General features: G+C 41.6%; 1 protein-coding gene across 2 annotated transcripts in view; it reads right to left on the bottom strand.

Moving 5' to 3' along the window:
• Positions 1-285: 285 nt before the first annotated feature.
• The window catches only part of PARD3B (par-3 family cell polarity regulator beta), a 973,558-nt gene continuing 959,681 nt past the window's right edge, over positions 286-14,162 (bottom strand). For both annotated transcript variants that reach the window (XM_081052860.1, XM_081052859.1), the window contains exon 23: positions 286-1,798. In XM_081052860.1, the coding sequence (XP_080908986.1) occupies positions 1,441-1,798 (358 nt within the window). In that variant the 3' untranslated portion in view covers positions 286-1,440. The remainder of the gene's footprint in view (positions 1,799-14,162) is intronic.

Genomic DNA, 14,162 nt, shown 5'->3' with positions numbered 1-14,162 from the left:
GTTTCTTGGTCTTTTGTTTGAACTCTCATTTGGGTCAGGTTGTAAGTGTTAGATGTTCTGTTTGAAATAAGTGGAAAATAGCTGTAAAGCTCAAGAGAAATTGTGATGGGTTTTGGAGGATGGGGTTTCAGCTTTTCAAAGTTGTAAGACTTTCATTCCCCAGTTGGAGACCTTGGCCTTGGTCTTGCCCTGACTTTTGTTAATGAAATATAGCAGACACAGAATGATTTAGTTTTATGCCTCTACTCCCTAACTTCCTGTTTTTTGTGTTTTTTTTCTTTTTTTCATTATTTCCTTACTCATTAAGCTTTCCAGAAAGTATTTTTATCTTCCATTCTCCATACTGGGAACCACACACTTCCATATCCACACACACATACACACACACTGTCAATCACCACCATCTACTACCTGCTGGCTCTCAATACCCAAAGGCCACAGTCAGTCCCTCCCTGTTCCCAGGTGCAGGTTGCACTGTTTGGCACTGAGTTTGGAATTGGCATCTCCAGGGCATTGCTTCCTGTGTGACCTAATCAATGGTCCTTTTTCCTCAAGTACATTTTAGCCCTCAAGTGAGTACCTTCAAGTAGAGGCCCCAGTTACAATAATTACAGGGGGGAGATTTTGGGATGACTCTGAAACCAGATATCTCCATGCTATTGTGCCTGGGACGTGGGAGGAAGAAAGGCGAGGGTCTTGGGAGTTTCAGCCCTCTTCACCTGATCACCTTGGTCCTTGGAATATATTCCGACTAGGTATGCACATTCTCCCAGGACATTAATACTGCATTCGCATCTTTTATATAAAAAGTGAGGACACGTGAAATGCTTATACCAAATGAATGGTACCAGGAACCTGAGAAATTCTACAAATAAAGAAATGCTGTCTTACTCTGGGTATAAAATATTTCAAGGAGATCACAAGTTATGTTTGCTGTTTTGTTTTTTGTTTTTTTTTCTCACTGAAAATATTACTCACTTAAGATGCCCATATTTGCAGTCACTCTTTAGAGTTTAACAAAGTGGCTGAAGCTTAGCTTCTGAATGGATGATAATCCCAGGCAGAGACTGTCTCCACGCTGCCAATTCCAGGGTTTGTGCGTGTACAGGTTATCTGGCCAGGGTGACACCACGTAATAGATCTCCTCTGTTATTTGCCTATTCAAATGCCACTCTCATTGAATTGAACCATTCTAAAAGTATTTCAAATATCAGGCAGTATTGTTATTATGGCTCCATCCTTTCCCTTCCTCCTCATTTTCCCCCTCCAAAATCTGATCCCTCCTTTTCCCTCTAAGTAGCAGTCAGATGTTACAACCTCGGTGAGAAAAACCTAATCTGTACCATGGAGAATTCTTAACAGGAAGAAGGCCTGAAGGAAGGGCCAAGGTGATATTATACATCTTCCTTTCTGGGCTGCGCTGAGCTCTGTGGCATTCAGCTACACGGCTGCAGTCATGGGGTTCTTCTGCCGGGGGTCCTGGGTGCGGTAGGGGTACTGGTCTGGGCTCCCCCCTCGGTGCCCTGGTCTGACCATTTCCTGATAGGCTGGCACTCGGTGGTGCTGAGGGGGTGAAGGCGGAACATCTTGTCGGAAGGGTCCTTTGTGCTGGGGCGCTGGTGGTGGTGGGTAGTACTGGGGATACCGGAGATCTGCGACCCTCAGATCTGGGGGGCGGGGATAGCTTGCTTTAGGACAATGCACAGGATGAGCCCCTGGATAATAGGGAAGCTCCCTCTCCTTGTAGAGTCCTCGAGGCGCTGCTGTCAGATAGTCTACAGGATCAGCTGTGCCACCCCTGGAAAGAGAAGAACAGACACATATCAACAGCTGCTAAGCTGGCTGCCCAGCTGAAGACCACATTCCTCAGCCTCCCTTGTAGTTTGGTGGGGCCACCGACTGGGTCTGGCCAATGGTTTGTGAGAAGGGATGTAAGCCTTTAAGAAGAAGAGAAGGAACCTTCTTCTTTCCTGTTGGCCAGTGGAGTGGCCAATTTAGACCACAAGAAGAAAGCCACATGCTGAGGAAGGCAGAGCAACAGAAGGCGAGAGCCAGGGACCTCGATACCATGGAGCCACATCAGGCAGGACCGCTTACACTCGAATTGCTACATCAGAGAGAAATATACTTCTATCTTGTTTATACCCTTATGTTGGCCTTTCTTATAGTAGTTAAACCAGTTTCCTAAACAAGGCAGAATCTGACTCTTTTAAGGTTGGGATCATTCAACAACTCCCCTTCTCTGCTTCCCTCAAGCCAGTCCTACACACACGTATGATGGTAGAAATGTACAGGTAATTTGGAGCCATAAGGTTCCCATGTATTACACTCACTTCTCTCCCAGGTCTGCGGGTGCTCTTTACATCGGCCATGGCCTTGGTCCACCTCTGGTTGGCTTCTATCACATCTCTGTGTAGATGAGGGTGCCCTCCTCTGTCTATAGTTCCTAGAAAACGTCCTTACTCAGAGCTGGGAATTATCCACCTAGAACGCTGGTATAAAGCAATTCTCCCACAAAGTCAAGAGACACCACCAGGCCAGTAGCAAAGAAGGAAAAGCCAACCCAGCTGTATGTTACACAGTGTCATAAGTAGGCACACAGAAAGGTCCAGGGCAAGAATAAACAGTAACAGAAATGACCCTGCTAAGACAACAGCCTCTTCTGATCCGTTTGCCATAACAGAAGCAATCCATCTCTAAACACTGTACAGATGACTGCATCTTATCTAGCCTGGGGTTCAACGGATGAGTTCTGTTTGCAGCTCTTAAAGTCCCATAAACCTTCTGTGCACATCTTCACCTCCCCAACCCCCACACCCTTCCCACAGTCCACCCCCCATGCCATTTTATTATTTTTTTTAGAAGGAAAACAGCAACAATCATAATGAACGAAAAGCTCTCCATGTCAGAACAAACTGGTGGAACACTTGAAAGAAATGACAGGGCTGTAAGAATAGAGTGTCTGTGGTTAATCAAGCACCGTCAATGAGGGTCAAAATCACCCTGTAATCTGCAGAGTTTGATGTTAAAACAGCTCTGTAAGTTCCCCAAATCAATACAAGTTTGACAAGCTCCAAGCCCTGAGCACATGGAAAGCAGCATGTGAGCACATTCATAAGGATGAACAATAGAATTTTCTCTGCACTTTTTTATGTCTTAATTTGGCTATGTATAATAATGAAAGATAGGTCCTTGAATTTAGGGTAATTTACTTAGTGAGAGTTTTCAGATAAAAAAAAATTAAATTGTTTATGTACAAGTTATTACAACATCAACTGCTATTATTCAGTGCAGTCTGCTTTGCTCTATTTTAAATTACCCATGACAAATAGAGCAAATGCATAATCTGTCACTCCAGCCCTGGGAAATTAAGGATCGAGATTTCATTTTCCCTTTCCTTTCGAATTTTATTTTTGACATAGGAAACTTCCAGCATTCATCATATCTTTTATCATAAAATATTTTAAGCCCCCCACCCCTGCACTCATTTCTGTTTCCTTTGGTTCATGTTAGAGATTTCCTAAACGCTTTAAAAAAATCCTTAATCTGTGCTTTCTCTCAAAATCTACTGAAGATATTTCTCTGCATGAAGTGAAACATGTGGTTTTTCTGCACTCATTCGAAGCTCTTGGGATAAATCACTGACATTTGCAACACACAAACATTATCTGCCTTAAAATGAACACAGAACCAGTGCTCCCTCCGGACCCTCTTAGCCTGGATGTTTCCTGTTTCAAATGGAAAGAGAGAAAGGAGAAATTCCAGGCCTTGGACTTTTAGGGTCCTGTTCTCTCCCTGGAGGTTTCTCTCTTTTAAAACAGAACATTATAAAAGACAGGCATGCTTTGGTTTTTTTTTTTTTTTTAGACAAAACCCAGATCAAGTGGTGAGGGGGCAGAAGCCACCCTCAGAGCCACCAGGACAGCACATTGTGTGTGGAGGAGACCGTCACTATCTGTTCTCCCACACCTCATCCCTGTGACTCCTCCACCTCCCATGGCGAGGGGCAGGGACTTTCCCCCTGGGCAGAGGGGGCAGAATTCAAGATCATTTTGTAGTTCCATATTGCTTCCCTCTGAGGGGAGATTTTATGTCTGGGATTTTGCATACATGTGGCAGCAAATAAGTAAGGTAGCTGTTCTTTGTCAAGAAATGAAATCATGCAAATTGTCTTTCTCTGTAGAACTCATCAAAACAGTTATTGTTTTTAATTTTTTGGAGAGAAGAAAAACAATGAGCTGGCCTATAAAAACACTGGTTAAGGTTCAAAGAGTGCTAGAAGAATTTTTCTTTCTTTGATGAGCGGGAGTTGCTGTTGTTTATAATAACTTTTTGCTCAAAATTGAGCGCTTCCTACAGATTTTTGCCAGAATAATTCTAAGTGCTTGTGAATACTGTGTACACACACACACACACACACACTTAAAAAAAACAATTTTTAAACGGGGGGAAAAAAAGTGCCTTCCTCTTTAACTACAGAATTTGGTAGGAAAAAAGAAGAGGGAGCTGGAATTTTAGCTTTGTTAATTTTGAGTTTCTTTATTTGGGTGAAATTTCGTATTTGTAGGAAAGCACAAAAACCAATCCCTTCTCGGACCCAAGAAATGCTTATCACAGTGACGATACTGCAAGTTTTGAGTCAACTCTGAGATCCAGGGACAGAATCTCCTGTGGAGATTCTGATGCAAACAAGGGTCCAAACAGTAAATGTATCATAACATCAAGACCCCTTGTTTTTCACGTGACCTCATGATTTTTATTTGTATGTGTTATCATTTTCTAAAAAAAAAAAAAACCCTTTCCCTTGAAGATCTCACCCAGAAACCATATTTACTTAAGGAAAGAGAAACAAACCTATATTTGCTGTCTTTATAATACAACTCTTTGAGGAAACTGTCATGAAAATATCCATTTAAAAATGTTTTTTTAAATGTTTTTCATTGTTTACTCTTTTATTTTATTTTTGGCTCATTTCTTTAGGCTCATTTCTGGAGGCCAAAAGGATTCAGGTTTTGCTTGGAAAACTCACAGGAACTAGCTCCGACATACAGTTTCCAATCACATAGATACATTCAATAATGAATGTTAACCTTTAGGCCTAAACATGACAAAGCTAGATGGTACTGACATGTGAAAACAACAGTAAGGATCCCTTTCATTCCACAAGTTTTTCTCTTTTTTGCCATCTCAGTATGTTGCTATTTTTCATTAAACAAAAACAGGGGCTGAAAATTAGAGGCTAAGCAGGTCAGATAGCCAGCCCCTGGGTACCAACAGTTTTCATTTTATGGAAGGATGGAAGGCATGCTTCTACATTGTCTTTAGCTCATTTTCTGAGTTTACATTATGCTATGTTGATTATGATCACAGCTGAGCAATGTGGTAAGATTATGATTATTTTTATTTTTCTAAACAATCTTTTTGTTCTCACTCCAGAAAGAGGTTAGTGATTGCTTTATGTCTTATTGACTTAGTTTTCTATTTTTTAAAGCAACCCACCTCAAAGCCTTTAACCAATTGCTTATACATTCTCTCAAAATGTCCAAATATCATCAGATGTTCTACTAAGTACATCTTCTTGAAGAATTTTCTCCCAGAATCCTCCGACCTGCCTCAATCTAACTTGGTTGTCCTCTATGCCTGGTGTGTAGCTAGTATCCTGAAATTTCACTTCTCTAACATCCTGAGTTTGGATCTTGTGTTTCCAATAAGGCAATCCTATATGGGGAAGGGTTTAGTATTGGAAAAACTGAGTCACTGGAAAAACCTTTTAGCTAGGAATGAGGTGGCTATATTTACTGGAGTAGATGAAGGGGCATAAGCCCCTGGAACAGATGAAGAGGCGTGAGCAATTTTGAATCTTCCCATCTCCCCCTGCATTTCTCCTCTCTTCCCTCTTCAATCGCAAAGAAAATCTCTTTCTTCTGCACTCACTACAGTCAGTCATTCTCACCTCATCTGTCTTTCATCCCGCCTTGCGGCTAGTTATCTACTGCACTGGAGCACGAGCATCTTGAAGGAAGGAACTGAACCTCATGTATCTAATGATCTTCCTCAGAGCTCAGCTCAGGGTTTTGCACATCATAAGTGTTCCATAAATGTATGTTGAGTTTGTTCAAGGGCATTTAAAGTAAAGAGAAAACCCACAAACATACACAATAACCATAGAGGGCCATGTGTGTATAGGGGCTGGAAAGAGGTAGGTGGGTAGAGCCATAAAAAAAAAAAAAAGTGGACTTTCAATGAGAGCCAGAGACTGACAATGGTTGAGGTAAGACTGGTGTCTAATTTTTAAAGAAGGAGGAAAGAAGGGGGGTGGTGTGGGCTGAAAAAAAAAAAAGAGTGGGATCGAGTCTAATACAGAATGACTAAACTTTATCAGGGAACAGATTCTTATATTTGTCTTGTTTGCCAGGAACAAAGAATACTGTCTTATCTCTGTTGTCTTGCATACTACTTGTAACATGGTAGGTGCTTAATAAATCTTGGGCTAGAATTCAATTGCATGACTTTTCAATGAGGTCAATGGGACTAACTGGTACAGGTTAAGTATATTTATTCAAGAATCATTTAAGGATTGTTTCTATTATGGTCCAGCAAAGAAATTTTCTTTGTTTTTGTCATAACACAACAATCTAGGAACATTTTAATGTACTCATTTAAAAATACAGGACCCAGGGTCTCAAAGAAAAGTTCTTAGGGAGACAATTTCTAAGGTGAAAACTAGGTGCAGTCACCATGGTTTCAGTACCTGGGCTTGAGGATTGATGAACACCAACCAGAGGTAGAGGGTGATGTCCAGCTCCCCTCCGTCACAGAGTTTCCCAACCTTTTCTCCATCAGAATATACATGATGGATGACTTTCATACAAACCACACGTGACCAAGACAGGTAGAGGTTAGCATTATGCAACCTGCTGTACCTCAATGCCCTTCCCTCTTTCTCAAAAAAGAACAAGGAGATTCAAGTGAGTTGGGGTAACATTATTAAGGGAGAAAATTTGAATCTGCTATTATTTATTAAAAGAAATTATTTGCAACCTTCCGATTTTCAAGGATTAGTGACAAATCATTGCAATGAATAGCTGGTCAGGACTCACCTTTGTGTATCAATGCTGAGATTAACAACCACCACTTCATACAATGAGCTCCCTTTAGGAGGAAGGACAGATGAATTTAAAGAATAACGGGAAAAACAACTACGTTTGGGCCACATTAGTGACTAGAAGAGAATTGGTTTCGAGAGGGGATGAGTTTAGCAGGTGTAAAACTAAGGCATGCAGTAAAAAGTGTGAAAGCCATAAAGAATTTATGAGCACAGGTGAGATGTCCATCTTAGGCATAAGCATTGGGTTTCCTACTTAAGGAAAAGCTTCCAAAAGGCAGAGTCTTGTTCCTGTTAATATCTATAAAGTATTATGTGTGCTACTAGCTGTCAAAACAAAGACAATTTCTTAACTTCCAAGGCAGCCTTTATGGGTTTCCTTTTGTGGTAATAATTGACTGTGACCAAATTTGGGGTTCAAATGGGAGGCAGTAACGTGATGTAAAACTGCTGGTGCTAAGAGAGGTGCTTGTACCTCTTGGCAGAAAGTTGACATCTGGCAAAGCCATACTACTCACAAGCATGCTATGCAAAGATTATTTAGTGGTGAGCTGAGGTTGGTGCTTTCTTTTCTGGTTCTTCCACAAATACGGCAAAGCTCAAAGAGTAGCAGAAACTAATATACTTATAGGCACTTGAGACTCCTGTGCTATTTGGACAGAGATGTTTTTAGCTTGTTTGGAATTCCTTCAGTGTCAGGTTTCCAATCACCAGGCCTCCAGCCTTCATCCAGGCATGGATGTGGTTGGCCAGGATTAGCAGAGCCCTTCACACTGTATCCTACATAGCTATGATTTCTGCAGATTTTACAGGATTGTAAAATAGAATGATCATTTGATGGCCTATGCTACAGAAATGATTTCAGAAAGAAATCCTACTTTCACCCCTCACATTTCCCGCGGCATTTTGAAGAAAAGACCCTTGCTCTTTGTTAACTGCAGTGGGAAGAGATTTATCAACAGATGGTTTTGGCCCTTGTTAACGCCAAGGAAATGTTTGCAAAGAAAATGAAAGAGGAATGATAATGCTGAGTGCTCAAAAGACATTTCAGTTTAAGACGGTTTTAGAACTTTGATCACCCACATTTAATTTCTTCATTGTTTTACAACAACGACCACAAACAAGAATGCAGTTACTGAGAGACTTCATGTGCAATGAGGATGGGACCCTACATAACCCTTTAGCAGATGTCATCTGCAAAATGGCCCTTAAGAATGTTCCATCCTATCAGACGGTGGGAGGTAGTCCCTAAAAATGGTCGTGCTAAAATAATTTTCTTTAGGAGGGGGGAAAGATTTTTAAAGTGGGTGCTGAGGACAATTAAATACGGTAATATAAAAGCATATGTAGAGAAGAAATCTTGTGGAAAGCCAAAACTACTGTGAGTGGCCACAAAAAGGTCATTAAATCCATTGTGCAATACCTGTATATAATTACCATATGGTCTTGCTAACCACAGAAGAGGTTTTATTTAAAGAGAACGACAACCAAAGGAACAAATCATCATAACTTGTTAGGCCATGAAAAGCTAACTCTCTCTCTCTCCCTCTCAAATAGAAAGAGTTCTGGTAATTATAATAGTAGTCCTGGAATTTCAATAGCTAAATATTGAAGATGTTATCCAATCATCATGTAAGAGACAATAGTTCAATTTGAAGGTCAGACTTAGACGGCCAACAACATCAGGAGAGTAGGGTCCTGAATTGTAAAGATGGTTTTGCCTGCCCCTTAAAGGAAGCACTACACAGTTTCTTGCCGAAGGTCACTGCCTAGAGACAGAACATTCTAGGAGAAAAACACACTGTTCACGAGGGTGGCTTTTCCCTGAACAATTTAGATTATATTTATTTTTAGAGTAATACATTCAATTTGCAGAGAAGATATTCTTACATCTTATCCAAAAACACTCAGATATTCATATTGCTGCCACATTTTTCCCTGCCACCATTCCTCTGCTATTGATTTCTAAAGCCCGGGCAATAGGATTTTGATGTAAACTACCTACATCCTTAGATCATCAAAATCGCTCTTCACTTAGGGCAAGGACCACAGTGAACGAGCCTTAAATACATCTCCCTTCATGTGTGTGTGTGTGTGTGTGTGTTGGGAAGGGCATCAGTACCATAATGTAATTAAAATTCCAGTGAATCTTGCCCCTGCAGATCTCTTACTCTGAAATTCAGAAGCAGAAATGGAAGTGCTGGGAAGAGTGCTATGACTCTCAAGCTGGGTGTAGAATCGCCAAGATTCGAAGGCTGCCAAGCACAGCAGCTCTTTCCCGAATGCCTACAGCAGGCCAGGCTCCATCCTGAGCATTTTCTCCACATTAATGTGCTTATTCCTCATAACAGTGCTACAAGATAGGTACCACTATCAGCCCTTGTTTTGGGAGATGAGAAAACTGAAGAATAGAGAGTTTTAGTAACTTGACCAAGGTCACATTGGAAGTAGCAGGGCCCAAAGTCAAGCCCAGGCAGACTGACCTAGAGGCCACATGCATGACCACTAAGCTAGAGCATGTAGCCTTGGATCTCCCTTGCTGGTCGCCGGCTCAAAATGTGCCTATTGCTAGCAAGTGAGGGGAATCAGAGACATTCTTCTGATGCTGGCTAGTGAAGAGTGGGTGAGGTGAGTGAGACACACGTCAGTCTGGAGAGGTGGATTGGATCTTGGTCACCGGGGACCATACCAGGGAGGGGTGGGGAGGATGGAGGAGTGTGATTTTTATTCAGTAGGATTTGGAGCAGGAGAGTGACATGAATTATCTGTGGGGACGGCTCTACTTGGAGGTTCTTAAGGTACCTCAAACTTCACAGGTACAAAATTAAACCATTACCTCTCCCCAAATCTACTGCTCCTCCAGGGGTCTCTTTGGAGAGTGACATCATTTATACAGTCAGCCATCCCAGAAACCTATACGCCCCCTGTCAGCCCCACTCCAGCCAGACAGTGGGTTCTAGAAAATGCTCTCTTAAATATTCTTGGCTGTCTGTCCTCACTGTCATGGCCTTACTTTATTTAAATCCCTTTTCAACTGGACTGGAACTATTAGGGCCAGCAGGCAGGCAGGCCGAGTTGTGGGTGAGTTTCACAGGAGAGCAATCCAACAGCCGAGAGCCAGGCGCACACGAATCTGAAGGACAGTTGAATTTTGTAACTGTCAAGCCAGTTGCCACCAACTTTGAAGCAGTTTTGAGCACATCACACTTAAATCTCAAATGAAAACACGGCACAATTTGTAGAGACAGGGGAGTTCAGTTTTCTTTTGGAAACTGTATGAGCATTTATAGTTTCTGGAAGTGATACTCTCAAATTTACATCCTGACAACTGGTAAGTTTTTGCTTGTGCCTGAACATGACATCTGCAGTAAGACTTTTTTTTTTAAACATCAGGTAATCTTTTCCCCCAAATGTATAAGACTAAGTGAGGTTTATATAGTAATATAATTCATAAACCTCTGGGCTCACTTTCCTCCTTAAGAAACGAGCAAATTAATATTAGTGTTTTAATTTATAAGGTGGTTAAAAGACAAATGGACCAAGGACCAATGTGAAAATGAGAAGCACTGGGTTCACTTTCAGGTAGGAAGTGTTGGACATCAGCACCTCCAAATACTGACTTGATTTCATCTCCGTGCAGGTTTCCTCCTCATCCTTCTCTCAATGTGGACACAAACTCCTTGGTCTCGCCCTCAATTGGAGAGCGTGCACTGAAGGAGGTACAGCTTGGCCTCAGAGCTCCACGCGGGGTTAGTTTGGATTTTGACAACTAATTCAGTCACCATCATTCAGCTTCAGTGTATTTTGGATATTTCTATTCTAACCATCTCTTTGGTGGCCACACCAAGGGCAATGGTTCCATTCTCCGGTTCCCACCATATAATAAATGGAAGCACTTTTGGCCTCTTTGTATTACTTTCGATGTGGAATTGAAGCATGATAATTTTCACCAAAGTGGGGAGGGTAATTCCAGGCCTTCATCTGTGCTAAGCAGGATCCAAAGCCCCAGGCTGGCCCCGGTGGGCACACACGCGGCTCAACTGTTGGCCCCACTCAGCCTTTCCATCCAGAATCCAACTCATTATTTGGCAGACCACTTTGGAGATAGTGTCAGCATGACGGAGTCTATGTAAAATCACATTCTGTTCAGTTTTCAGTTTTTGCAGATGAAATGGGTTTAGAGCACAAAGGTTACTGAACTGTATTGTCCAAATGGTTTTCCACAAAGAATAGAAGTTATTAAGAGAGTCTTAGGTGCTGATGCCTCACACTGAGCTCCCCTGTCCTGCCTTGGTCTTTTCATTCTCTGGCTGATCATTACACGGCGGGTAAAGACTGGCTCTTAATGGCATTACAAATCTTTTACTTTCAAATCTCCTTTTATTGAAATGAGAGCATTCTTTGTCCTTTCTCTTTCTGCTGTAATGTAGCCTGATTGTAAGCCCAGTGTCTTCGTGTTCCATCCTTGCCTTTGATGCTGGTAAAATTGAACAGCTATCAAATCAAGGATTATAATAGCTCAAACTGGTTGGGGCTACGAAATTGCTCTCATCATTACATTTTTTTCCTTCTTCTTCTTCTTCTTCATTTTTTTTTTGTCTCCAATGTTCTTGTACAGTTATTGTCCTGAGTCTTTCCACAACCCCCACCCATGCCCCCACCTCCACTCCCTTTAGCAAACTAATAAGTGGGTCCAGAGCCATTGACAAGTGCTTTTTAAAAAAAGAGCAAGACAAGCTTTTATTGTGAGTTCCTTCAGATGTTATTTCATCCTACATTTGTTCTCTAACTACCTGATTTATCCCTTGAACAATTCAAAGAAAACTGAAAATTCACCTCTGTTTCTCTTTCTTTGAGTGCTGCCTTGCTTTCAGTCATATTTGGAGCTGGCACATGCACCCATATGAGACGATATACCCCTGTTTTATCACATGCATTCTTTTATCAGCCTGGCGGCAATCTTGACTCTTAAAATCAGTCACGAAGCCGAAGCTTTAATAATTTAAATTAAAGCTTATCATAGAAAAGCAAATATTTACAAGTACGAGGCATCTAATTTAAAGAAATTAATTAAAAGTAAATGCTGAAGTGATTTCAAACGAAAGAGCCATTACCAAACAAAAGGTTATTTACCATTTGCTCCATGCCAGCTCGTTTTTGAACTTCAGGAGAGATGTGATTCTAGGCTCTCCTTTTGCTTTTATGGACCTCAAGCTTCCTTACCTGCAAGCTGTTCCCGAACTAGATCTCATTTGCCCATTTGGATGGCAGTGCTCTCGAGGTCTGCAGTTAAGAGGGGTCCCAGGGTGCACCTCAGCATAGTGGGGAGACTGTGGGACTCAGAGGCACTAGATTGGGTTTGGATCGAGCAACGTACTTTGTAGAAATATGATCCAGGTGACTTAACTTTTTCTGAGCCTCAATGACCTCATATGTAAAATGGGGATATTACACCAACCTTTCTTCCCCTAATAGGGTTGTAATGGAAATTGAATGAGAAAGAGCAAACAAAAAGACCAGTCATACTGAGGTCCTCAAGACTTGTTGAATTCACTCAACAAGTTGAAGTCACATTCAATCACTTTTAAAAGAAATAAAACTGGATCTTCTATGTGGAGTTTAAGGTGACTGCCCAACTAGAATGAGCAAGTAAACAAATTCGTAAACAAAAAATTTATGACTGAGTGCTATGGACCCTATGCGTCCCACGATCCATAGGTATCGCAACTTGTAGGCCCACAGAATGGAGACACACACACACACACACACACACACACACACACACACACACACCACAGACTTATAAGGTATTTAAAGAAAATTTCAGCTAGTTGCTGACATTTAAACATTGAGGGCTTTCCTGAATTTCCATACAACTTCAGCTTTCCTGTGTTTCTTTAAACTCAGGCCTTACTTTCTTTAAAGGCTGCAATCAGGGGGAGCTGCGCCCCTTGGAAGCAGGCACATAGCCCTCCTTACACTCTACTCCTGCCTGCTTCTCTCCTTGACGTTCCCACCTGCCCCTAGAACTGGTTAGGTTTGCAGCCCCTGCTCCTCAGAAATAAATCTCACCCTCTGGTTTTCTGCATCATTGCATTCAATTTGCATCCTGCACTTATAGGTGTATGTTACCCAAATTGCCCACTTTAAATTGGGAAAGTGCCCTGGGAAGTAGACTAAAATTTCTATCACCATACCTGGTCCACTTTTTCATCTTTAATAATAAAGCCTCCATGAATAGCTCTGTGCTAGAGAAAGCTGCAGTATGGAGCAGGGGACCCAGAATGGAGCTACAAAGACTGGATAATGCCTCAGGGGAGTTAAGACATTTTACTTTTCTCTGGCCTTATCTTCAACTCTGTAAAATGAATCGGTGGCCCCAATGAGTCATCAGGGGTTATGATTTCATGACCCGTCCAAGAAACCACACAGGCTCCAGTCCAAATTGACCTCAGGTCACACTGCTGCATTTCAGCCTGACCTCTGCAAGGGTGACCCTGGCTGGACTTCTTTACTTATCTGTGCCTTGGTTTCTCCATCTGTAAAGTAATATGTGCTTTTCTTCTCATAAGAGAGAATGCAATGATATGGGTGAAATTGTATTAGAGGAAAATTGGGATAAAAAGAATCTAAGATCTTATATTACTCTGTGGCTCAAAGGTTGCAATTATGAAGGGAACCTGTCTTGCCTAATGGGATTTCTGGATCAGACTTTGAACTCCTCATTGAGAGGCATGATGTAGATATTTTCCTGGCCAACAAAGTGATACTGTGCATGTTTTACCCCAGCCCTCAGCAGCGGAATAATAGACCTCAGTTCAAGGGTAGGTGTGTTCCACTTCAGAAAAACTGGATTCTAATTTACCTCCTTTTCCCATGCATTTTATGAGGAATGTACGTAGTTAACTGTTATCAGGTAGTTAAGCACTTTGATGAGGTGTGAACTAGTCCTTTAATTGTTTTATTTACAACATACTTATCCTTTCCTAACATCTCATTGGGGAATTCTCTTCTTAGTTGATTAAGTGAGGTTTAGTGAACTATAATTTGGTAAAAC

Source organism: Rhinolophus hipposideros (assembly GCF_964194185.1).
Source record: "Rhinolophus hipposideros genome assembly, chromosome: 6".
Classification (NCBI taxonomy): Eukaryota; Metazoa; Chordata; class Mammalia; order Chiroptera; family Rhinolophidae; genus Rhinolophus; species Rhinolophus hipposideros.
Note: the sequence above shows the minus strand (reverse complement) of the source record. Positions and strands in the feature narration are given on the sequence as shown.